At 38.8% G+C, this 27,715-nt stretch overlaps 1 protein-coding gene across 1 annotated transcript; it reads right to left on the bottom strand.

Annotated features, from left to right (window-relative positions):
* Positions 1–17,672: 17,672 nt before the first annotated feature.
* PSAO (photosystem I subunit O) lies at positions 17,673–19,330 on the bottom strand. The gene is made up of 4 exons (XM_079009220.1): positions 19,164–19,330; positions 18,735–18,807; positions 18,415–18,594; positions 17,673–17,951 (listed from the first exon to the last, which is right to left on the bottom strand). The coding sequence occupies exons 1-4, from the start codon at positions 19,255–19,257 to the stop codon at positions 17,855–17,857; spliced, it is 444 nt and encodes a 147-aa protein (XP_078865346.1). The 5' UTR covers positions 19,258–19,330; the 3' UTR covers positions 17,673–17,854.
* Between the last annotated feature and the right edge of the window lie 8,385 nt (positions 19,331–27,715).

Raw genomic sequence — 27,715 nt, 5'->3', positions numbered from 1 at the left:
AAGCATTAGCAAGTTTATCCATAGACCATTTCTCATTGGCTGCTATGAAGTGTGCACTTTTCGTAAACCGATCAACGACCACCCAAATCATGTCGTGACCATTCTTCGTTCTGGGTAGTTTAGTCACAAAATCCATGGTGATGTCTTCTCATTTACCCATGGGTATAGGTAAAGGTTCTAAACTCCCATACGGTTTCTGATGTTGTGCTTTAACTCTCGCACATGTCACACACTCGGCCACATACTTTGCAACATCGAGCTTCATCGTCGGCCACCAATAGTAGGGTTTCAGATCCCTATACATTTTCGTGCTACCGGGATGAATCGAGTACATGGTCTTGTGAGCTTCTTCTATCAGAAGATCTCTTATTCCTCCTGTCTTAGGTACCCAAATTCGATCTTGGAATACCTTCAGTCCTTGACTGTTTATACCAAACACTAACGTTTTGCCCAAACGTTCTCACTTTCGGTCATTCTTCTCTGAAGCTTCTTCCTGAGCTTTCTTTATACTCTCCACAATTGTTGAGACAACTTCAATTCTCAACGCTCTTGGCCTTTTCTTTACAAGGGTTACCTTCTGACTGAGAGCATCAGCGACAATATTGGCTTTACCGGGGTGGTAAAGTAACTCATAGTCGTAGTCCTTAAGTAGTTCCAGCCAGCGTCGTTGCCTCATATTCAATTCCTTCTGGTTAAAGAGATATTGGAGACTCTTATGATCAGTGAAAATTTTGCACTTTATGCCATAAAGATAATGTCTCCATATCTTTAGGGTGAATACTACCGCTGCCAACTCCAAATCATGAGTGGGGTAGTTCTTTTCGTGCTCTTTCAGTTGTCTTGATGCATATGCTATCACCTTATCCCACTGGGTCAGAACACAACCTAACCCAACTCCAGATGCATCACTATAAACTACGAAGTCTTCAACTCCTTCTGGCAAAGAAAGAATTGGTGCTTCACATAATTTCTTCTTTAACTTCTCAAAGGCTTCCTTATGCTTTTCACTCCAAGTATAAGTAGCTCCTTTGTGGGTCAAAGCTATCAATGGAGCAGCTATCGAAGAAAAGCCTTGGATAAACCTTCTGTAATATCTAGCCAATCCCAAAAAGCTTCGAATCTCCATGGGACTTTTCGGTTGTTCCCACTTCATTACAGCTTCAATTTTTGCTGGATCAACCATTATTCCATCTTGGTTGACCACATGACCCAAGAATTGGACTTCCTGGATCCAAAAATAACATTTGGAGAACTTAGCATACAACTTCTGCTGTTTCAGTACTTCTAACACTTCTCGCAAGTGTTTACCATGCTCCTCCTGGCTTTTTGAGTAAATCAGAATGTCATCTACGAACACTATCACAGATTTATCGAGGAATGGTTTACAAACTCTATTCATCAAATCCTTGAAGGCTGCTGGAGCATTGGTTAGTCCAAATGACATAACCAAAAACTCTTAGTGTCCATATCTTGTTCTGAAAGCCGTCTTCTCAATATCCCGGTCTCTCACCTTTAGCTGATGATATCCTGACCTTAGATCGATCTTCGAGAAATATCTCGAACCTTGCAATTGATCGAACATGTCATCAATCCTTGGCAACGGGTACTTGTTCTTTATTGTTGCCTTGTTCAGCTCTCTGTAATCTTTACACATTCTCATGCTCCCATCCTTCTTCTTTATGAATAACACCGGAGCTCCCCAGGGCGATGAACTAGGTATTATGAAACCGTTGTCCAATAACTCCTAAAGTTGAGTCATAAGCTCCTTCTTCTCCGTTGGTGCTAATCAGTATGGTGATTTTTCTATTGGTGTTGTTCCTGGTAACAAGTCTATTCTAAACTCCACTTGTCTATCAGGGGGTAATCCAGGAAGATCTTCGGGAAAGACTTCCGGAAAGTCACACACCACTGGTATCTTCTGTACCTCTTTCTTTTCCTTTTTAGCATCGATCACAAATGCTAGATATGGTGTACATCCCTTGGCCAAACACTTTCTGGCTTTCATTGTGGAGATGATTCCAGAACTCACTCGACGTTTGTCCCTATACACCATAAATGACTCTTTCCCTGGCGGGTTTACTTTTACTATCTTCTTCCTACACAATATTTCGATATCATTGGCACTAAGCCAATCCATTCCCAACACAATGTAGAAACCATTTAACTCAATAGGCAATAATTCCTCGTGGAACTTATTCACATTCAAGTCTATGAAGATGTTTTTCATGTGATAGCTAACAGGTATAAACTTGCCACTAGCAACCTCGACTATTAAAACATTATCTAGTCTATCAACAGGCAAAACTAGTTTTCTACCAAATTCATGCGCAATAAAGGAGTAGTTGGCTCCAGAATCAAACAAAATTTGGGCAGGCAATTCGTTTACGAGAAAAGTACCTGAAGCGACATCCACTTCCTCCTTTGCAACTTCAAGTGTCATTTGGAAGGCTCTGGCTTTTGGCTTTGGTGGGAGATTGGGCCTTGCTTCCCCTTTCTTCTTTGGGCAGTCCCTTGAGATGTGCCCTTCCTCACCACACCCATAGAAAACTTTCTTTATGAGGGTGCATTCATTGGCATAATGACCAGGCTTTCCAGATTTAAAACATGTAACCTCTTCGCCACATTTCCCAGCATGCTTCTTCTTACACTTGCTGCACCATTTTGCTTCTCCTCCTCCTCTTCTTGAACCAGAATTCGAGAATTTACTTTTCTTGTTGGGCCTTGAAGGCCCCTCAAACTTCCTCTTCTCACCAACATCTGTTCTTTCTAGACCCTTCTCCCTGATCTGGGTCTCAACATTCTTAGCAGCAGATGGCGACTTTCAATGTGGTTGCTTTCTTAACCATTGGACCAAAATTCGCTGGTAAACCATGTGCAAACTTATTGACCTTACAGAGTTCAGTTGGAACTAAGTATGGAATAAGCTTCATCTTTTCTGTGAAACTAGCAGCGTATTCAGTAAAGCTCATTTTTCCTTTCTTCAAATTCTGAAACTCATTATTGATTTCCAGAAGATCCTGCTCAGAGCAGTATTGCAATTTCAGTTGTACCACAAAGTCTTCCCAAGACATCTTGCTAGCTTCTCCCTTGGGCATCGAGTCAGCTAGTAACTTCCACCAACTCAATACACCATATTTTAACAGAGGAGTTGCAAGTGCGGTCTTCTGTTTGTTGCTGCACTCACAACTCTCAAACATTGTCTCCATTTTGGAGATCCAATTTATCACTTCCACTAGTGTCGGACTTCTGGATAGACACGGTGGTTTGGATGCCATGAAATCTTTGTATTTGCATCCACGTCCATCACCTCCTCCATCCTGGTTGTTTTGTCTAACAATCGGTGGGTTGGCTTGACCAATAGTCCCACTATAGTTCCATCCTACTGATTGCCCTTCATTCAAATCAGGATGTTCAACAGGTATCGTAGTTTCTTCCCTATTATGTTGTAGTAATCGCCTTGTCTCCTCCATTTGGCAATCCAACATCATCTGCATCATTGCTTGTACCCCAACCATCGTCATTGGCTCAGGTGCAACTCCTGCAACAGGTACTTGCTCAAGTACTGGGGGTTGATTTCTATTCCCAATTGCATTCCCAGCTCCACTGCGGGTTCTTGCCATCTTGATCTATACACCGAATAGAGTGAATTTAGATCTTTATTCATTATAGATTTCGAAACGTTTACATGCTAGTTCTAATATCGTAGTCATACGCTTAGAATCCTACACACATAAGGTTTCCAGATCCGGTCGACAACAGACCATAGATCCGAACAATTAAAGGCATATATGGTAAACATATAGCATTTAGCACATAAAAGCATTTTAGGCAACTTTCCTAAAATATACTAGTACTCGTGTCTTAAATATGGTAGACACTCATCCCACAATCATCACTTAGCATTCTAAGTTTAAGTCTAGAAATCCTACAAATTCCTAGTTCGCTTAAACTAATGCTCTGATACCAACTGTGACATCCCCAATTTCACGGCTAGAAAATACCGATTTTGTTTATACTTGTTTGAAAATCAGACTAACATTTTACATAAAAGTGTTTGCGGAATTTGTTCCAAAAATAAAAATATGATAAAGATTTATCAAAGCATTTCCGTAGAAATGTATTTCATTAAAAAGACTCGGGATGTCATGTTCGATACAGATCAAAAGCATAAACAGTACATTATAAGCCTTATAACAGTTATTTACAACTACTGACCTATAATCCAAAAATCCCTTATCATCATCCAAATTATGCTCTGGGTCCACTACCTGTAAAACAGAAAGGTGAGTGGGTCAGGCTTAGGAGCCTAGTGATCATATAGGGTTTTCAACCCACAAATAATAATAAATTTATTAATTTCATCGATCAACAATAAATTTATTAATTTCATCAAACCAACAATAACCCTGATTACCCATTCCCGTTATCCTCACTTTACATCCCTAAACACCTATACAAGGGACCTAGTCTAAGGATTTTATCATCGAGATGGACTTTACTGCTAAGGGGATTCCTCAGCCATATATGTCCGTAAGGCAACTGATGTGTGTAAAACCCACTAGTTTTAAACCTACTTTTAATTATCAAATAACACACAAAAGGCAGTGAACCTATCAATTGTGGTATAGCTAAATAAGCAGGGTATCGAACACAGGGAACGACAAATTAAACTAAAAACTAATTTAATCTAAGTTAATTAAAAAGCAGGGGTTGTTCTCTAGTTTTACAAGACTAGAAACTTACTAATTATTACTAATTTAAGCTAGAAAATAACGATTTTAACTAGATTCAATAATTGGAAAGGAACTTCTGTTTAGTTCAACTCGGTTAACTCTATGGTTGATTTTCAAGGTAATAGTGCAATGGATTAATTCTTTCGTTGGTTACCGATTCAAGTGATTAGGTTCATGTTCACTACCCTAATCCTTAGCAAATAAACTAACTCAAACAGTGGCCAGTTGTCTAATTTAATTATATTTACTAGATTAATTATTCGGGTTAAGTTAGACTTGCAATAGTTAATTAATTTAGTCTTTTTAATTAACCTCTTGTTTGATAGTCATCTTACAAGCTTGCACATGAATTTACTCAATTTTCTTATTAATTCTAGTTTCATATTCATTAATCCTAGACATATAACTATGTGGTCACAATATATCATATGAGGACAATAATCAATAGATGTTCATTCTAATCAATTATCTTCCTATTAACAGAAAATTAATTATTATTCACACACAAGGTTCTTTAGCAAGCTAAAATAACAAAAATTCACCAACTTGGAATTAATCCTACCAATCAATCAAACCATATTGTCAACTTTGTATCCCCAAACAGAAGTCTAAAGGTTTTAGCTCATAATTAAAGTAAATAACAGCAAACAATCAAAGTTAAATTGCTTAGTCATGATGAATAAACAAAAGAATGAATGGGATGATGAAATTTTGCCTTAATTACTCTCCGGAATTGAATTCTAGCTTCCTTCGTCGTCTTCTAGGGTTTTTCAGGCTTCTCAATCGTAGCAAGATACTTCTGAATCGTCTCAAAACTCTTATCTCTCGATCTGTGGAATTATCTTTAAATAAGCGATCCGACTCGTCGAGTCAAGTGGTGACTCGTCGAGTCCCTCTCACATTCCCCGTATTGCGATAACTATCTGGGATCCCGAGTCATTATCCTTCTGATTCCTCGACCGGACTCGTCGAGTAGCTATCTGACTCGACGAGTAGAAGCTTTTTTTAGTGTTTTTCCTTCTTCATTCCACTCTCGAGCTCCTAACCGCTTCTCTTGCTTCCTTTTACTTCCGAGCTTCATCTTTGGACTGAAAAACATAATTTAACACTTTTAAGTACCTTTTGTCCATAATATGCGATAATTTAGCTAATATATGAATAAAAACTATACTAAATACACACTAAATATGCACATATCAGCAACCATGAGGGGGATGGAGTACACCGGTGAACATCAAGTCCACAAACACCTACAGGTTGCGAGCCTGCTAGCGTTCCACTGGACTGTCTGGAAGAGTCCGTGGTCGTCATCCATACTCCGCTAGATGACTTGAACAACAACAACATCGAGGCCTCTCATTAATTTATCACACACCAACTATTTCATCTACCCATGTTATACCCAACATATTTATAGATATATATATATATATATATATATATATATATATATATATATATATATATATACAATTTAAATCATTTTAAAACTTGTATAAACATTCATGCAACAACCATCTCAAATAAACAATCAATATATATATACACATAACATGTATTTATATAAAATACTTCATATCTATGTGTAAGATGAAAGTGATTATACACTCACTTGATTTGATGATGATCGGGCTCAACTTCGTTTCTTAAAATGATTGTTTCTCATAAAACCGAGAGTTTTATTGAGAAACCGGGCTCTACGAGGGTTGAGCTTCAAAACCGAAAAGATAAAATTTTCTGGGTCTTCGGGCACTTCGGGGTGTGTTTCGAGTGTTGGAAATGATACCTGGGCTTCGGGGGAAATCAAAATAGTCAAAATATAAGTTTAGGGTGAAAAATGACAATTTTCTCATTCTCGCCGGGAGATCTCGCAACCCTCCTATTTATAGGGTGCGAGGCCTAAGACTGGTAGCTAAGGAGGCTCCACATAACGGCTGCGAGGCTCGGATCCGGAGGGAAGACGTGGCTCGTGCGAGCTTCGGACACGCGGCAAAAGATGCGAAGGCTACGAGGCTCGGACGTGGCCCGTGCGAGCTTCGGACACCGGATGCGACACGCGTCGGACGCCTACTGAACCTCACTTCGGACGGCTCTCCTGCTCGGACACGCGGCGATGACTCACCAAGATTGGATACGTGGTGCGCCAGGAACGAGGGTGACGTGGCCGACTCCAATCCATGCGAATTTCTCGAAAATTGAACCCAAACCTTCTAAAATCCATAACTTTCGCATATGAGCTCCGTTTTTGACGTTCTTTATATGCATGCGTAGGTAAAATTAAGCTCTACAACTTTCATTTAGACTTCATTGGCTAATTTTGAGTTTAATTCTTATATTATTATTTTTAACGGAAAGTGACAGGAAAATCCATTAAAAATTCATAACTTCTTCATCTCACGTCCGTTTTCGTCAGTCTTTTTACCGTTGTGCTACTATTGATGAGACCTTCGATTCTCGTTTAGTTTGTGTCGGCTAAAAATCACTCGATCTAAAATTCGAGTTTTTAGCCGTCTACTGCTAAGCTAAAACTTAGAAAAATCATAACTTCCTCATACGAAGTCAGATTTGGGCGTTCTTTTTATGTACGCTCTCGGTTTAACGATCACTACGACTTTTGTTTAGATTGCTAAGGCTAAAAAGCAATTTATCGTAAATTCACTTTTTACACTTCCCGGTGTCGTGTCGGTTCCGTCGCGAAACTTCGACAGGTCATAACTTCTTCGTTATAACTTGGATTTTGGCGTTCTTTATATCTCCGAAATCCTTCTTTCAGCCACTACAACTTTCTTAAAAGATATCGACTTTATCTAATATTTATTTTCAATGCTTATTTTTATTATTAATTAATTACATCATAATAATTAAACAAATAAGCACATAATTCACATAATATTCACATAATTCCTCTTTATTACTTCAAAATGAGTTACAAAGGTTGACATAGACTATTACACCATTATTAATGCTTTTAGCCCAGAAACACGGGCGTTATACATAAGTCATAAAACATGAGGAGCGGTACGATCACGCCTTCGTCTTGCCACGGTCTCTCGAAGTACCTGAAACAATACACTAAAATTGTAAGCCCGAAAGCTTAGTGAGTTACCCCCAAAATACCAACCACAATACCATATACATAACATATCATATCATAAACAGAACAGCCATGCATATCGAGTCTACAGTATGACTGGTCCACCTGCACCAGGCCTTCAGTCCACCCGGTCCACTCTCTCTCCGAGTCTATAGTATGGCTGGTCTGCCCGCACCGGGCCTTCAGTCCGCTTGGTCCACTCTCTGAGTCTACAGTATGACTGGCCCACCCGCACCGGGCCTTCAGTCTGTCTGGTCCACTCTCCGAGCCTCGGCACGTTGTGTCCGCCCTCTTGCGGCCTTCAGCCTATCCAGATCGCTGGTCGGGCCTTCGGTCTAACCGGTCCGCCCTGGGTATGTTGGCCTATAGCAGAAAGCAGGACCCGTCTCAACCCAACCCCAGTCCAACAACCACGTGCACATAAACATATAATCATATAACAATTCACAACTAATCAACCGATATAGCAGATCACATAACATAGCAACATCCTAACCAGGATACCGACCTAACCGGTCACTAACATAGCATCATCCTATATACTAGGATACCGACCTTAACCAGGTCTCTAACATATACCATCCTAACTACCAGGATACAGACATAGCAAAGCAATAACATAAAAAACAACTACCCGGATTCCAATCCGATAAAGAGCTGGCCTTGGTGCCTTAGACCCTGTCGATATAGTGAGGATAACTCACCTGCAACTGCCGACTTGAAGAAATAAGACCACGCTGCACCGACCACCAGCATGAAATCCACCACTGATCATTACCAAATAACCAAACCAATAAACACCAATAATTACCAAAATACCCTTGGAAGTTAAACTGGTCAACCCTTGGTCCAAGTCAAAGTCCTCAGTCAAAGTCAACCTTCCTGGTTGACCCTACTCGCCGAGTCAACCCGTTAACTCGTCGAGTCCCTATGTTCAGAAATTCCCATGCCACGAATCAACTCGCCTAGTCGCCCCAAGACTCGTCGAATCCAACAAGCTCTGAGTCCCTTCTTGCTCAACTCACCGAGTCGTCCCTCGACTCACTGATTCATAGCTCAACCAAAAAGGTTAGGACTTCATGACCAGACTCGCTGAGTCCAAGAACAGACTCACCGAGTCCAAGGAAATCTTCAACAGACTCGCCGAGTTGTTCTTCCAACTCGCCGAGTCCATGCACATATTCATACAACTCGTCGAGTGCACCCATGTGACTCGCCGAGTCCAGACGTGACATCTTCATCCAGATGATTTCAGACCATTCCATTGTTTCCAATACATAGATATGGACTCCTAAGGCCAGATTCACACGTAAAGTTTCCAAATTTAAGTGCATGCAAGGCTCAACAAGCTCCAACAAGCTAAAAATGAAGGTTTAAGGCAAGGACACTCTCAATCACACCCCAAAGCTATGACTTTCTGATCACATGGCTCCACACCAACCTAGATCTGAAGTTGCAACCTCAGATCTAGTCTCTATACCCGAAATAGATCCCAACCATGCTAAAGAACCCTAAATCACACACACCATGGATGAAATAACAAGGAAATTGCTTAAGGTAAGGTCCTCTTACCTTAGAGATGAGTCTAAACTGATGTAGACTTCAGATCCACAAGCTCTCTTGATGCTATCCTCAAATTCCTCCAACTTCTCTTCACCAATTCCTTCTTCAAAGCTTCAATCTTCTCAACAACGGAGTCACACACGAGATGAGGGTTTCTGGATCTCAAATGGGTAGCAAAGAGGTTGAAGGTGGGTTATAATGTGCTTTATATAGGGTACAACCCCTTGATTAGGGTTTCTCATTCCAGCACGGACTCATCGAGTCCAGCCTCCAACTCGGCGAGTCCGGTCACTTAACATGTGCCCGACACACGCTTAGATTTGACGAGTTCCAGCTCCTACTCGTCGAGTTCCTCTTTTCCAAACTTACAATTTACCCCCTGAACTCTTGATTCTGACTTGGGATGTTACACTTCGGCTATTTGACATCAAGCGAGATTACCTAAAAATGGGAATTGTAGCGAGAAAAGGAGTTTTGTCATGGCGGTTGTAGTCGGGAGTAGTGATGCTTATTTTGTATGGGTGTGTGCACCTATCTATGCTGGGCACAAAGCATGATTTAGTGAATGCAGTGTGGCGTCGACTTGAGGATGAGATCGTAGGTGGTAAGAGAAAGTTTTGTAAGACTAGGGGGAGCTGTAGCATCCATGAGTTAGTACGAGAGAGTATGGTGATACTGTGGGAAGTCGTAGTATTCACCAGTCTGCAAGAGGGTGTGGTGATCTAACGGGGAGCCGTAGTATTCACCAAACAACGATCGAGCGTTGTGAAACTGCAGGGAGCCATAGCTTTCACTGGTAAGAGGGAGAGCGTTGTGAAACTGTGGGGAGGCGTAGCTTTCACTGGTCAGAGGGAGAGTGTTGTGAAACTACGGGGAGCCGTAGTTTTCACTGGTCAGCAGAAGAGTATTGTGGAACTGCGAGGAAACCGTAACTTTCACTAGCCAGCGAGCAAGAGAGGAGTATTGTGAATCTACGGGGAGCTGTAGTATTCGCTAGTCAGATTATGACGCAGAGGAGTTCTTAGGCTTGGGTAGCCTTACCACTTGAGTCTTCTGGAACCTGGTTGCCATACGAGGGGCAAGACCGGGATCTCTGTGTCGGTCGAGGATTGTTGTATCCCGGGTTGGGGATGGATTATCGTAAGCGGAAGGAATTGGAGAGATGGTGTGGGCATAAATTCATGAATCGCGGGTATGGTTCGAGTATTAGATTGGAAATGAGTGGTCCCAGTTCTGCGTCGGGCCAGACTCTCGAGTTTGAGTTGGCTCTAGTGGTGTATTGAGAAGGAAAAATGAGATACCGGACTTAGAGGTGGGTTCCATTTAGAAGGGTATTGTGTGTCATCTGATGTCTTAGACCTGTGTGGGTCAGTTCGTTTGTATGGAAAAGACCGCGAGACGTATGGAGATAATGAGTAGTAGATGACAGAGGTCGAGGGTGAGATGACTTCAGTTGGGGTTGTAGTATTCGCTTGGGGTAAAGCGAACTTTATGACTTGTGTGTCACACTGGGCCAAGATAGTTAGTGTGAGAAGGAAGTCAATGAGACATTTTGGGGTATGCAGTAGGTAACCTTTGGAGGTTCAACTGTTGGGTCGGGAGTTGACTTGGTGCTTAGTGTTGAAAGGGATATTTAAGAAGGGAGTCGGGGTTTATGATGGTTAGATGTCAGAGGATACTTTTGAGAAAGCATGATCATTTTCTTGTGTCTGAGGACAGGGTGTTGAGAGTTCATTGTTCAGATGTGTTTTGATTGCAATACAGTGGATGGGTCCCTAGTGTGATGTGATCCTTTCGTTCCTTGGAGTATGATCTGGATCGTTTAGTATGTCTGGTAAGAGTGATCGGTAGCCAAGTATTGGTCATTGACTTGTTTCTATCAGTCGCAACGAGAGAATCAGAGGGGCAGCAAGTTATCGGGGCCTGTTATTCAAGGACTGAATAACATGGTGATATCTTAAGAGGGCGGTTTGGCAGTGAGACAGGCCACTAGAGTTTCCAGATTCTGGAGAGTCAGAAGGGGTATTGTAGCGGCAGGGGGTCTGTCCTTTTCCGAGTTTGGGAGTCCCTGTTTGGATTCAGGTGTCCATAGAGGAAGATAGCTATGTGGTATGAGATCCTTTCGGTGGTGCTTTTTGGGTTATTGGGTTCGAGCTATGTGTTGTTGAGGAGCGATTTCGAGGGCAAAATCTAATTCAAGTAGGGGATAATTGTAACATCCAGATTTCCAAGTATATTATTTCATGTGTTTAATGTTGTGGTTTATTGAGTGACTCGACGAGTTGTGAGTCCAACTCGTCGAGTAGAGTCGAGTTGGCAACGCAAGATTACTGAATAGACTCGATGAGTCAAAGAGCCGACTATTCGAGTTGGTGCTGTGTTGTGAAACCCTAATTTCCCAGGGTTGGGGCCTATATAAGGGAACTTATGCCCCCATTTTTGCCTCACCAACTGCCTAACCTTTATGTGTGAAACCCTAAACGAGTGTAGTGAGCTAAGAGAGTCTCCAAGTTAACCTTGAAGGATTTTAGTGCATCTTAGAGGAGGAAGAGGAGTTTGTTCAGCAAGGAACAAGAAGGATTTGTTGGGGTTCATGCCATTTCATCGAGAGCTTCAAGAGGAAGGTAAAAAGATTGAATCTTTCCCCTTTTATTTGGTTGGATCTCATGAGTTGAGAAGTTAGGGTTTTCATCACATTTTATATAGGACTTCGAGCATACTAAATTATCAAGAGGTTTAAACCTTAGACCTGGACCTTGTGAGGTCCCTAGAGCCCAAAAGTCCAACTTTATTCATCCATTTGAGGATTATGGTGTTTAACACCTTGTGAGAACATGTATTGGTAAATTGGAGCAAAACCACCATGCATGAGCGTAAAGATCTAAGCTGTACGTGACAACTTAGTCTTGAGATGCTAGATCTAATGTGTGGAGTAGTAGAGATACTTAGAATCGTCTGAATGAGGATTGAGTTTGAACGGACTCGTCGAGTCGATGAGCCGACTCGACGAGTCGGTGAGGGTTTGTCCCGATGAGCTTGATCATGCGATAACTCGGCGAGTTGGGGGTCAACTCGACGAGCTGAGCTGGACCTTCATGAGACTTCTAAGGAAACGAGTGGACTCGACGAGTCAGATGGGTGCACTTGACGAGTCAGGTCAAACATGGACTGTTGACTCGAGTTTAACATTAGGGTTGGGCCAATCATGAGTAATGGAGACCATGGAGGGGTAAAATGGTATTTTATCCACTTCAAGAGTTAGAGAGAGAAAGAATAGCCTTTGGTTATTAGAGTCATGAAAATAGTATTAATTAGAGATATTCATCCTTTGTGTTAGGCGGAGGCTAGTTCGAGATTCGAGTACGAGGTTATTTGCTTACTTGCTTGCAAGGTGAGTCTTCTCAGTATACTTACCATGAGTGGTATCATTGTGTGATTGAGATGTATTATGTACTTACATTGTGTATTGTGATATCCTGCATTATTTCTTTGTGATTTGTGTTGTGTATTATTCAGAGCTTACAAAGTTAGGATCGAAGGGTCCATCAGAGTTATAGGACCGGAGGGTCCCACTCAAACACATTGACCGGAGGGTCTTACTGTTTAACCTCGAGTGACTAATGAGATGTGTGTGGTATTTTGGGGAACGCACTAAGTTTCGTGCGTACCGTGTTGTGTGTTATGTGTTTCAGGTTTTTCTCAAGATCACGGGAAGGCACCTGCTTGATTGTACACACCAGTGAAAGAGTTATGTTTTGAGGATCCTGGATTTTAATCAAACAATTATGGAGTTGCGATTTGTAAATTAAATAATTGAGATTTTTGTGATACATGTTATGAGAATTATATGATTTTAAATGAAATTTATTTTTTGAAAATTTACGGTGTTACACATTCAAAGAGAGAAGATGTTGATGCAATCAGAGCTCGGGGAGAATGAAAAGTTAAATGAAGAATATTGTCTTGCTCATGCCCTCGGTGAGAGATGCAGGCATATTTGCGGAGCTGGAAGGAAACCAAGCATCAACAATAAATTATTTCCAAATGAACATACCAAACGTTTCAAAGCTTCCACATCCCAATCTTCAGATAATCCCCAAGTTATTTTATTAACCCAACAAATGCAAATAATGCAACAACAAATGCTACAAATGCAACAAATGTATAATAACACTTTCGCGTCCATCATTCCTAACTTCCAACCACACCCAATGCCACAATTCTAGTTTAATCTCATTATGTTTTCACAAAATAACCTCGAAACAACCAATGACCTCGATGATGATGATGATGATGATGATGATGATGATGATGATGATGATGATGATGATGATGAGGAGGAGGAGGAGAACTAGAATGATAATGAGAACAATGTTTGTTAAAACTTTTTTTTTGTTATTTTGTTATGTGGTAGAATATGAATTTGAATTTTAAAGGTATGTTATGCTTACTAAGTGTTCGATATTATTCTGCAAATATCCTTTTTGGATTTATTTTAAAAAACAGATTTGATATATATAACAAAAGTTGTGAAATATATATATATATATATATATATATATATATATATATATATATATATATATATATAAAAGGTTATACCGATGACATATCGTCGGTATAGCTTTATAACTGTAAAAACGGTTTTACCAATCCCGACGATAAGTCGTCAGTATTACTAGAACGGAAGTTGGCAGGCACCTACTTTTCCCAACGACAAGTCGTCGGTATTGTTGTTACTTTCCCTACAACGAGTCGTCGGTATGGGTTTAACTTTTCCGGACGACAAGTCGTTGGGATAGAATCCGAATAAAACTTTTTCTTATTTCATCGAAAATCAATCACGACGACCATTTGACGACGACATGTCTTCTGGATTAGTTATTCTGTACCGATGACTCCTGTCCGGACGACATTTTCAACTTTTACCGATGGAGCTATGTCGACGACTTTTTACAAACGAAATGTCGTCGGTACAATGTCCATAATTATCATCTGCATAGGGCTCGATCATTGTAGTACCTCTCTCATCGCTTTATTCTATCACCTAACCTTAACTCCCTGGTCTCTTTCTTTCTCTCATCCATTACAACCAAAAAGAAATAACAGTTGCTTTGGATTTTATAGACAAACCCACAGCTTAAAGATGAACCCAAATATTGGATTTTGAAGATGTGTTAGATTTTGATGTTTTGCACTTGCTCATCATCTTCTTCCTCGTGTTTTTCCCTTCCGAACCCCAAAATGTCTCTCCTGTGTATTTTCTTTTCTCTAAATCAAGAATTGAAAGAGAGACTTTTTTTGACATGTTTGATTATTTAATATCGTGAACAAAATGGAATCGATATTTAAGTGAAAACTATTTGTTTGAAAGAGATCTGGAATATAAATGGAGGAATAAGTTGTAGTGATGGTGGTTAACTATGGTTTTATGGGTGGGTGAATGAATGATGATCATCGGAGAAGACAAAAAGTACAACCATAAATCACGTTAAGGTGAATTTGACGCATCAATAGTGGGTGGTTGTAGCAATTCGATAACCCATATCTTCACCGATGTTTCACTTCAGTTCACCGGTAACCACGAGTGGTGTCAATGGATGATGGTTCTATTTGAATGATCGTTTGTAAACACTTTCCTTCTGTTCTCATTTAAATGTATGTGTATGTTGTATATCTTTGTTTTACAGTGATTATTTATGGATTGATTGTAATTAGCATTTAGAAGGGAAAAAAATAGAGAATGACAAGTGTTAGTTGGATAGAAACTCCCTTTGAAAATGCTTACCAATCCGTTTATAAGTTATAACGGTGCCAATGTTAAAGTTGTAGAGCAACAACGTTAAAAAATAAGAGATTTAATTTGGAAAGCCTATTCATTATCATCGGTCCAAGAAGCTTCCCAACATTAATTTATGAAGCTTCCAATGTTGGGTCCGCTCATGGACAAGGAAATATAGCTTCTTAATGTTATCAAGTTATAGCTTCTTAGTATTATCAAGTCCAGTTTTATTTTTTGAGATTCATGTATATCTTCCTTTGCCTCACCAATTACACATGGTTTGCTTAAAACTTGTCATTTATAGTGTTATATCCCAAATTGGCTCGACCCTAAAGGGATGTATGGTTTGCGACGATATAGAACCCCCAAAAAATAAGTCATGAATTTTAGTCAAATAGTTTAATTAGTATAATAAAATGACAAGTCAAATATATATATATATATATATATATATATATATATATATATATATATATATATATATATATATATATATATATATATATATATATATATATATATATATATATATATATATATATACCATTTTATACAAGACAATTCAAAAAATTACATATTTTTCCCTACAACTTTTATTAATATGCATTTGTGATTTGACTCTTGTTAAGTAACTAGCATTTGAGTACATACTACGAGTATGATGGATAAACACAAAAGTTTACAAAACAAAGGGGTAACTGATAATTTATAAAGTTGAAGGGGGATGGGTGAAAATAATATTTAAAAATAAATAAATAATATGATAGAAAATATCATTTTACAAAATAGAGGAGTTGTAAGTGACGGAAAAAAATGACAATTACAAAGTTTAGGTGTGGGTGTGAAAGTGATATTTAAAAAAACAAAATAATTGAAAATATTATTTTACAAAATTATGCATTGGAAGTGGTACAATTTTATTTATATTTACAATTTAAAGTAAATTACACAAATAATGATTATGGTTTGGAACAATTTATGCGTTTGGTCCTTAATTAATTATTTTCTAACTCGTACGATCCTTATAGTTTGGTTTTGTTGCGTTCAGATATAAAATGACAACTTTACTCTTATTAATTTTTTATTTAATTTCAATTTTTATTGTTCATAATTATACTAGACAAAAAGGTATTTGACTATGAGAGATATTTTTCTTAACTCTTCACACACACACTCTCTCTCTCTCTCTCTCTCTCTCTCTCTCTCTCTCTCTCTCTCTCTCTCTCTCTCTCTCTCTCTCTCTCTCTCTCTCTCCCCGAAGGCTACTTCACCAAAATTTATCGTCGTAGTTCATCACCAAAAGAAGTCATGGGAGTTCATCACTAAAACAAGTCTACTGCCATTCACCAAAACCTTTCACCGTAGTTCATCGATCTCGCTGGAAACTATAGATTGTCCAAATTTATCATGTCCTCTCCTTCCTCTTTTCTCGCCAGCAACACTTTTATTTTCTAGATGTGCCATGTTTTTTCCGGCTAGCAAACTCTAGCGAACCTAGTTTTTCTTTTGCCAACAAACCCTAACGAACCTGATCTGTCAAGACCAGTGTAGTGCAGTTGATGTCAATGGCATGATCGATGTATTTGAATTTCTCGGCAAAGCATTTCAATTTCTGGATCGATGGTGCAAGTCCATTGGTTCAATTTGGGATTTATGCTCTCTGTCTGATTTTAAAGAATTTTGATTATGTCAAGTCTAAGGGTTTGATTTTGGTGTAAGTCAAACGTTTGTTTTAATTAAATATCTGTAGGAACATAAATATTTGTGTGGTTTCCTTGTTCATGAATTGAGGTTCATCATATTTAATTTGAGGGAATGTATTTCTATGTCTCGGGAGGTTCATTCTGATTTAATTTCAAGGAATGTATTTTTAGTTTCCTTGTTCATAAACCATCTTTGTAGGATTCTGGTTTGACTGTATTTCTATCGTTGTATTGATTATATTTTGAATGTATTTGGTTTGATTGTATTTGTTGTTGGAAAGATGTCGGAGTACCATAATAGGAATGGAAGTGTCTGAAAGATGTCGGAGTAAAGGAATTGTCGGAATGGAAGAAGAAGGCGAGGGGTAATTAAGTTGGTAGAGTGGTAAAGAGATGGTGGGACGTATCGGATTTAATAATTATATAAGATGTAAGTTAAAAAAGAAATTAATAATGGTAAAATAGTCTTTTTATGTCTGGAAGAGACCAAAGATGCAACAAAACAAAACTATAAATACCGTCCAAGTTAAAAAATAAGTTAGGAACCAAATGTACAAATTAGCACAAACCACAAAGATTATCAGTGTAATATACTCTATAATTTATATGTCTTTTATTAATCTTGCAACACCACATAGGCTTTCATAAACAACACTGAAAGTGCATGCGTGCATGCCTCTTGCATTGCTTCTTATTAAATTATGTATTATTTAATTCGCTTTATTTTTTTAAAGACAGATTAAATGCTAGAATCCAATGGCATTAATCAATCAAATACCATATTTGGAAGATTACCATGACCAACCATATTTAATTTTTAGATTTCTAAAGTGAAAATTATATTCTGATTTTTGTGCAACAATAGAAATATATTACACCAGAAGGAAGATCAGATAAGCCATAACTTCACGAGGGGTATTTAGACAAACAACAAAGATCAGGGACTTGAAACGGAAATTTACAAACATACGGAGTCACTCTACTTCTCGAAATAATCTTCGGTCCTTCCTTTGAACCCAATTTGCCCAAAAGTTAGGCATATAAAGAGTCCCAAATGCCATGTCACCAACCACAACCTATCCCATAAAAAGAAAACAAATATTTAACACAGATCCTATTGTCAAATAATATGTATTTACACATGATGCTTTTCTAAAGAAAAAGAATTATAATGACTTTTAGAATTACATAAACACAAGCTAAAAGATGACCATTATGATCCATTTTATGAATAAGTGGGTTATTTGAGTTATTATTATTATATAATGGCCGTGAAATCACTGATCAAATATATCTTTTAATGACTACAACATCCCAAATCCACAAATATACTATTATAATTATAATTATAATAATAGCCTTTTTAATCAATATTTATAATATTAATTGTCATTTTTTATAAGAAAGAATCAAAATCCTACTTTATATATCTTAACCATTAAAAGCTTGTAAGTAGTATTTAACACCAAATGGTTATATAATATAAGTTTTATCCAAGACATAGACACATATTTTAAATAGTTTTTGTTTTAAACTAACCAAAATGGTGAAGTGAGAGCCGGAGGAGTGGGGAAGTGAGCGAGCTCAGTTCCAATGCTTCCAAAGAAGAGTCCTGTCAAACTGTCACCGTTGATTGCTGGTATGCTTGATGGTGCGAGCCATCCGATCAACCCAAATCCTATCACATTCAAGTCTCTACGTAGCCAGTCTCTTTCAAAGCTAACAATGTTTAATATCATTATATTAACAAAACAAATCAACACAAATATATATGTAATGTTATACAACTTATATAAGTTATATATTAATTCACTTGAATTTTGATATTGTATATTTAAATTACTTGGAGATTTATTTACCATGTATATTTGCCACCTGAAGCATGTGAAACCCTCAAAGGGTTCCTTGTTGTTGTTGTAGACCTCAAAAAGGCTGAAAACAAACACAAATTCAATTATTAATAAATTTAATTGATAAGTATTTGACAAAGGACATTTTATAAAGAAACTATAAGTTTACCAGTTTGATTACCCATAGTTAATAAAATATAACTTGGATTTATATTTTCTATCAGAAAACATATATACATCATAAGTTGATAATTACTACATTATAGACCATCAGATCCTCTTATAAGTATGCCTGACATTATAAGTCGCTAAAGTCTTATTTGCTTCGAAAGAATTGAATGTAGATCGATATTATTAACAGAAACTGATCAGAGTATGAGTATGCAGTGTATAAATCTTGCAATTTATCGTTATGATGAAGAGGTGGTGGACGTTGACCTGAATTTAAGGTGGTTTGTCTGCGGTTGAGTGACGACGGCGAAGAGAGGGAGGAGGTGGCCAAGCCCACGACGGTTGAGGTTGCAGCGGCCATAGGTACTGCTTCTCTCTGATCAGAACGATTGAAGGGATGGATAATGGTGGTGGGTTGTTTAGGAGTTTTGATCATATGGTGTAGCGGAAGGATAAATCCAAGTGGTTCTGGATTGCATGGGTTATTAGATGTTCAATAGCATCTCGCCACGTAGATGTTCTGTGGATAATACAGATCTACACCTTGCCACGTGGTGGATAAAATGGATTTGTCTCTTAAATAACTGATGATGTATACTTTTTGAAAATTTATATATAAAAAAAATTTAGAACTTAAATATAAATTGATTAAGTTAAAAAGAAAAGCATTAGTTTAATATAATAATTTCAAATATGAAAAGGTTGTATTGTCTTTCAATAAAAAATTACATAAAAAATTATTATTTATTATTTTTGTATAGTTTAATATTTTACTTTTATTTTTAGTATACTAATTTTTATTTAACTATTATTTTCTTATATATTATTTTCAACTTAGATTCAAAGTTTTTAATATTCTAATATTTAACTTAATATAATTTGGAATTTAGAATTTGTGATTAATATATTGTTTTAATTTTATATGATATTATTTAATTATAAAATAAGAAATATATAAAATAAATAATAAAAAGTATGAATAAAAGTATAAAACGATGATGTTAAGTGTAATACTCCAAATCAGGTAATACCCCCTTTATATTATTGAAATATAAATTAGTGCATAATGGTCCCTTAGTACGTTGGGCGTACTCCAGGAGTACGCTTAACGTACTAAGGATGGCTGCTCGCGGAGGGTTAGCATGTACGCTGGGCGTACCATGGGGTATGCAGGGCGTACGTGACTGATGGTCAAAACCCTAATTTTTGGACTTGACACCTATTTAAGCATCCTTAAGTCATTGGGACTAAATCGTAACCAGTCTCTATAGCCTTATGTCGTCCCTTAACCTCATATTTCCTTGTGAGTGTGGTTCTTAAGCTTAGAAGGTGTGTTGGTGGCCATTTTAGAGATCATTCAAGGAGGAGAAGGTGGTATTCAAGCTTTGGGTGTCATTGAGCTTATAGATCTTGCATCTAGAACATCTTGAGGAAATTTTGGAGGTATAAAGTCATAATCTTGTCATCCTTTTCATTATTTTGAGCTAGGGTTTTGTTATGGAATCCCTTTTTGGCTTTTAGACATTCTTTTGTGAGTTGAGCAACTCCAGAGACTAGAATAGATAGATCTGAGCTCCTTGAACTTGTTAAATGCATAAAGGTGTGTAACACTCTAAATTTTCAAACAAAAATTTTCATTTTTAAACCATATAAAACTCAATATCACATTTCTCAAAAACCACAAATGCATCAGTTATAAAAAACACAAATAAACAAAATGACTGATAATATCCCAGAATCCTCAAACATAATCTCGAACAGATGTGTACAATCAAATCGGTGTGTTCCCGCGATCCTAAGAAGTTCCTGAAACACGTACGTATTACATAACACGACAAACACGAAGCTTCGTGAGTTCCCCAAAATACCACATACACAAATAATAAACCTTTCATGACTATAGCTCGACATGGACCCTCCGGTCATGCGTCTCAGTGAGGACCCTCCGGTCTCACGGCTCGGTATGGACCCTCCGGTCATGTGTCTCGGTGAAGACCCTCCAGTCTCACAGCTCGGGTTGGACCCTCCGGTCCTGTATCTCAGTGACGACACTCCGGTCTCACAACTCGGTTTGGACCCTCCGGTCCTAACTCAGAAAGGCACAGAATAATACATAGCATAAATCACAAAGACAAAATGTGTAATATCACATAACTCAGTATAAGCACATAAGACCCTCCGGTCGATAACTCAAATAAGATCCTTCGGTCATACAGTATTACCGATCAGGTAAGTATAGTGAGAAGACTCACCTCGTAAGTAAGCAAGTAGATCTAGTACCCACGGGCAGTCTAGACTCCGCCTACATAATATAATCATCTCAAATTAACACTTATAATCACAAATCTAAGAAGTTAGGCTAACCCTTTTCTTCACTCTCGGAAAGGGTGAAAAACTATTTTACCCCTCCATGATCTTCACAATTCATGTCTTGACCAAACCCTAAAACTCAACGGAAGGCAACACTCAAGTCAATGGTCCATGTTGACCCAAATCGTCGAGTGCATCTATATGACTCGTTGAGTTCCTTCGTTTTCTCTGAAGTATCGGGAAAATACAACTCAACTCGTCGAGTTGTCTCACCAACTCGTCGAGTTGTAACGCTTCCGGACTGTTAGGGAAAACCCTAGCCAACCCGTCGAGTTGGCTCATTAACTCGTCGAGTCCCTTCAGTTATTCTCTCATTCAAACGTTTTTAAGCAGAGCTAAGGCCTCGTACTCTAGATTTTTCCTTCTAAGGCTGAAGTATCGCGTAAAGTTGCAAGCTTTACGTCCATGCATGGCATCTAGGTCTCAAAATGCCAAAATATGCTCTATAGAGGGTTTAATGCATGAAAGTTGGCTAATAGCTTGATAAAGCTCGAGTCTTCAGGCCCAAGGGACCTCACATTGTCTAGATCTGAAGTCACAATTTCATGGCAAGCTCAAACAACTTAAGGACCCAAATAAAAGATTGAAATGACCATAAAATCCTAATAAAGAGATCTAACCAAACAATGATCAAGGTGATAGCTTTTTACCTCCAAATAGTAGCTAGTACTGATAGATACCCGGATGCAATGGCTTATTCTCATTCCATTCCTTTTGCTCTTCAATCCCCTTCCAAAAATGCACTAGAAAATATAATCTTAGCCTTTCTCTCTCTCTCTCTCTATCTATCTATCTATCTGTATCTCTCTCTCTCTCTCTCTCTCTCACAGACACACACACATACACAAATGAATACAACTCGATTAGGTTTTCTCACAGAGGGTCAAGAGGATAAGGGAGGCGGAAATGAAGGCTTAAGTTACTTTAAATAGGGTACAAACCCTGAAAATTAGGGGTTTCACACTCATCTCTGTCACACCCCAAAACCGAGAACGACGGAAACGTTCTGGGGCGGAGGACGTCATGTACAGTATCACAACACAGTATAATAGTAAACAAGTAAACAACATCATCCATTGCATTAAATAAATAATTTTAATACAAGTGTGTTCTGTAGTATATAAGACACCAAAATATGAATCAAAATATAAGAGGAGTCTTGTATGCGCTCTATCTTCTCAAAAGCTGGCATCGGTACCTGTCTACTGATGACCTGAGAATACAAGTTATTTTGAAAGAATTTATCAGCATTAAAGCTGGTGAGTTCATAAGTATTTAGTGTCTATGGTTGTATCAAAATGTTTGAACTGTTGTTTGAAGTATGAGTTTGTAAACGTTCGTAATAAAAGTATCTGAATGTTTGTAAGTGTTTGTAAAAGTTTGTAACTCCTAGAAAATCCTATATTTTATAGTAAAAGTTGCCTTCTACTAAGGCACAACTGTTTTGTATGTTTGTTTCTTGTAAAAGTGTGTAATTTTCCCAAGTGTAACTATAATTATCAAAATATAGTTTGTACATTAATGTTTAAGTGAAATGATCACTAAATAAATGTAAAGGGTAAATTAATGTAGTACTGTAGTGTTGTATCATAGGAACTACTGTTGTACTAACTACGTTAAACCGGATTTATATCAAGGTATTATGTGATTAATTATACCATACTATCGACGGAAAGCACGACATTGTAAGTCGTAAAAAGGTATGACGTTTGGCACCCGCAGACCTGCAGGTTCGGCTGTAGCTAGCAGCAAGGTGTAGGATAGTCAATCCAGTATAGATCTATACGCAAACTCACGCTCCCCCTCCAGGAGATTCTGGCTACAACTCGGGCCATGACAATGAAGGCATGCTCCGATATAGTGGATCACATTTATGTTATCATATACTTGTATATGTAAGGTATTGTTACTCTTCATAGTATCGTTGTATATGTTCTCTTTCTAGTATAGTTGTATATGTTCTCATCATAGTGTAGTTGTATATGTTCTCATCATAGTATAGTTGTATATGTTCTCGTACTAATAAGTAATGACTCATGAATGAACTGACTCTTTTATGCTTCATTGAACTAGAAGTAGTAAGTAGTATAACTCTAAACTATACCTATTATAGTTTATTAGTAAACTTGTTGAATGATTGAATGTATTGAACTAAGATAAAGTCTTTATATCTATACGTATGCACATAATATGTATGTAAGGATTCAACGACGCTCGGACAAACAACCAGGTACTTTAAGACCACAACCAAACGAGGACAAGAAGTAAAGTGGGTTATCTCTCCTAAGTCCTTCAAGCCTTATTTATATAACTATATATGTAGTAGACATGGTCTTAACAATATATAAGTTTGAAAATTGTAAAAGAAAGGTTTAGTATAAAAGTGAATTTGATAAAGAGTTTGACATGTAAAATAGTTTGATAACAGTTTAAAGTCATTTGTTTGGTAAAATAGTTTAAAGCATGAAAAATCCATTTGTATGTTGGTTATTAATCACATGTGATTGATCTAACAACTAACATGGTTCAACTTGTATTCCCCCTGCCCATAAAGCATTTAAAAACATTTAAAATGTTAATTAAGGGGTCTGAACTCACCTGTAGTGAGTGATGCGGCGGTAGGATTGGTTTAGGAGGTTGAGTGTCAATCGCGGACTTGAGCATAAACAGATCCTATTAACCATATCACGATATATATATATATATATATATATATATATATATATATATATATATATATGTGTGTGTGTGTGTGTGTGTGTGTGTGTGTAATTAGTGTTTGAAACAACTAATTATTGAATTGGGATCACCTTAGGGACTAGTAAACACTTATTATGAAGTGTTACAACCATATAAGATTGTATATGAGTGGTATATGACTATACAAGGGAGTGTATGGTCAAAATGCACAAGAAATGTTGGTGTGCGGCCAGGAGGTGTGTGCGGCCGCACACTCCTTATGGAATGCGTCAAAACGTGATTTTAAGCTATAAGGGACATCTAGGAAGTTTTCACTCTTCATGCCTTAGCCTTATATGAAGTTTGTTGCCATTTTGGGACCTAAAAAGGGGTGTGTGCGGTTGCACAAGGTGTGTACGGCCATACACTTGGTGTGTGCGGCCGTACACACTTGAAGGTCATGAGAAATGACGTTTTTCAGGTATATCTTCAGGTGTTTTTGGCCTAAAACAAGTTATAACAAGTATATACGTGTTATAGAGGTTAGAAAAGGGTGATTTAAGGTCCAAAACTTAGTGGTGTTCTTGGTGCTCTTGAAGATCTAACACCAAAAATGTGTTTTTCATGGATCATAGCAGGGAATAAGGCTAGATAATGTCATGTAACAGTTAATAAAGGGATGAATCACTTACTTGCTTGAATATTGGAGTGAAAAATGGAATGATACTTGAGAGGATTTCGAGTTCTAGGTTGAAGGAGTGGGAAAAAGTGTTCAAAATGACTAAGTGGGGTATATATAGGTGAGAGTGTGTGGCTGGGATGGGTGTGCGGCCGCACACACCTGTGTGTGGCTGTACACTCACGTGTGCGGCCGCACACTCCATGTTTTGGAGCGTTTGGCCCAATTTTGCTTGATATGAATTGTTTTATCCCGCTTCTAGGTTCCTACCTTATTTGTACTAGGTTTAGAACAATCCATTAGACCCCAAACAGTGTTAAAAGCTAACAAGATGAGTCTAACTTGGATTCAATTGGTCTCTTGTATAAGAAAGAAATTTCGGGTTGTCACATCATCCCCCTGTTAGAGGGAATTTCGTCCCGAAATTAAAGTTTAAGCAGTAAATAGATACAAAACTAAGCCAAAAGGTGAGGATATTTCAGTTTCATCTAATCCTCGCGCTCCATGTGAACTCCGGTCCTCGCCGGGCGTTCCAGCGAACCCTCACAATAGGGATACGGCTTTGTTTCATCTGCTTGACCTCACGATCCATGATCTCTACAGGTTCTTCCACGAAGTTGAGGCTCTCATTGATCTCGATCTCGTCGAGTGGGATTACAAGAGTCTCGTCGGAAAGACACTTTTTCAAGTTTGAGACGTGGAATGTAGAATGTACGTTACGAAGTTCGTTGGGTAGATTGAGTTTGTAAGCTACAGGGCCGATTATAGCGAGAATCTCGAAAGGCCCTATGTATCTTGGATTGAGCTTCCCACGCTTTCCGAAGCGTATAAAGCCCTTCCAGGGTGAGACTTTCAAAAGAACGCAGTCTCCCACCTGGAATTCCAAAGGTTTCCTTCGCTTGTCTGCATAGCTTTTCTGTTGGTCTCTAGAGGCTTTCAATTGTTCACGACTCTGAACGATCTTCTCTGTCGTTTCCTGAATGATTTTCGGACCTGTGAGGGTGCTGTCAGGAACTTGTCCTTTAGCTAACTAGGTGTCACCCACCTCAGCCCAGCACAGTGGGGATCTGCACTTTCGGCCATAGAGGGATTCGAATGGAGCAGCCTTGATACTCGTGTGATAACTGTTATTGTAGGAAAATTCAACAAGGGGTAAGTGAGTATCTCATGCCTTCCCAAAGTCGATCACACAGGCTCTCAACATATCTTCCAATGTTTGGATGGTTCTCTCACTTTGTCCATCGGTCTGAGGATGGTAGGCTGTACTCATGTCCAGCCTCGTTCCTAGGGAACTTTGTAGTGACTGCCAGAACCTCGATGTGAACTTACTATCTCTATCAGAGATAATGGATATAGGAACACCATGCAGTCGTACGATTTCCCTAATATATGTTCTCGTAAGCTTCTCCATCTTGTCAGTTTCTTTGATAGACAGGAAGTGTGCAGACTTGGTCAATCTGTCGATGATGACCCATATGGTATCAAGTCCACCCGTTGTCCCGGGCAACTTGGTTATGAAATCCATAGTGATCCGCTCCCACTTCCATTCTGGAATCTCTGGTTGTTACAGCAAACCGGAGGGTTTCTGGTATTCGACTTTAACCTTTGCGCAAGTAAGGCATTTACTCACGAAGATAGCAATATCTGCTTTCATGTTAGGCCAGCAGTATAACTTTTTAAGGTCCAGATACATCTTATCTGAGCCTGGGAGGACGGAATACCGAGTGTTGTGCACCTCGGTGATGACCAAGTCTCGGAAGCCACCGTGTTTCGGTGTCCAGATCCGGTCCATGAAATATAAGGCCCCTCCACCCTTGGCTTCTAAATTTTTATCCATTCCTCTAAGGGATTCACCCGCCATGTTTTCAGGTTTCAAGGCTTCAATTTGAACCACCTGAATTTGTGTAGACAAGTGTGAATGGATAGTTATTGTCAATGATTTGATCCTTCGACCGGAATATTCTTTCCGACTTTGGGCGTCTGCTACTACGTTGGCTTTAGCCGGATGATAACGAATTTCGCATTCGTAGTCATTGAGTAGCTCGACCCACCGTTGTTGTCTCATGTTGAGCTCCTTCTGATCGAATATGTGCTGTAAGCACTTGTGGTCTGTAAAGATCGTGCTCTTCGTACCGTACAGGTAGTGTCTCCAGATCTTCATGGCAAACACAACTGCCCCCAGCTCAAGATCGTGCGTGGTGTAGTTGACTTTGTGTGTCTTCAGCTGTCTCGAGGCATAGGCGATGACCTTACCTCGTTGCATCAAAACACAACTGAGTCCCTGGTTGGATGCATCGCAGTACACAACGAAGTCTTCTATCCCTTCGGGGAGGGATACTATCGGTGCGGTGCATAAGGCTCGCTTCAGCGTTTGAAACAGTTTTTCTTATTTCTCTTCCCAGTCAAAGGCCACTCCTTTCTGGGTCAGTGTAGTAAGAGGTTTCGCAATCCGGGAGAAGTTCTGTATGAACCTGCGGTAGTAGCCAGCGAGACCTAGAAATTGACGAATTTCTGTAGGTGTCTTCGGTGCTGACCAGTTCTCAATGGCCTTAATTTTGGATGGGTCCACGTAGATTCCCTCTTCGCTAACCACGTTTCCTAAGAATTCGACTCTTCGGATCCAAAATTCACATTTAGAGAACTTCGCATACAGCTTATCCGTTCGTAAAGTCCCTAGAACTTGTCGCAGGTGATCGCCATGCTCTTCCTTACTTCGAGAGTAGATCAGGATGTCATCAATGAAGACGATGACGAACTGATCCAAGTAAGGTCAACATACTCTATTCATTAAATCCATGAATACTGCGGGCGCATTGGTCAATCCGAATGGCATCACCACGGACTTGTAGTGTCCGTAACGAGTTCGGAATGCTGTCTTTGGAACATCCTCCTCTAGCACTCGTAACTGGTGATATTCGGGTCTTAGATCAATTTTGGAAAAGTAATTTGCCCCTTGCAGTTGGTTAAATAAATCGTCTATGCGAGGCAGAGGGTAATGATTTTTGACCGTCAGTTTGTTGAGTTCTCTATAGTCGATACACATACGGAATGATCTGTCTTTCTTCTTAACGAACAAGACCGGTGCTCCCCA

Source organism: Lactuca serriola, chromosome 7 (assembly GCF_051521515.1).
Source record: "Lactuca serriola cultivar US96UC23 chromosome 7, Lser_US96UC23_V15, whole genome shotgun sequence".
Classification (NCBI taxonomy): Eukaryota; Viridiplantae; Streptophyta; class Magnoliopsida; order Asterales; family Asteraceae; genus Lactuca; species Lactuca serriola.
Note: the sequence above shows the minus strand (reverse complement) of the source record. Positions and strands in the feature narration are given on the sequence as shown.

Coding starts and splice junctions, on each gene's coding strand:
- PSAO (XM_079009220.1), bottom strand. CDS start 19,257: ATGGCCGCTGCAACCTCAACCGTCGTGGGCTTGGCCACCTCCTCCCTC. Junction 18,595..18,734: donor TCAGGTGGCAAATATACATG/GTAAATAAATCT, acceptor AAACATTGTTAG/CTTTGAAAGAGACTGGCTAC. Junction 17,952..18,414: donor GCTCTCACTTCACCATTTTG/GTTAGTTTAAAA, acceptor TTTATGGGATAG/GTTGTGGTTGGTGACATGGC.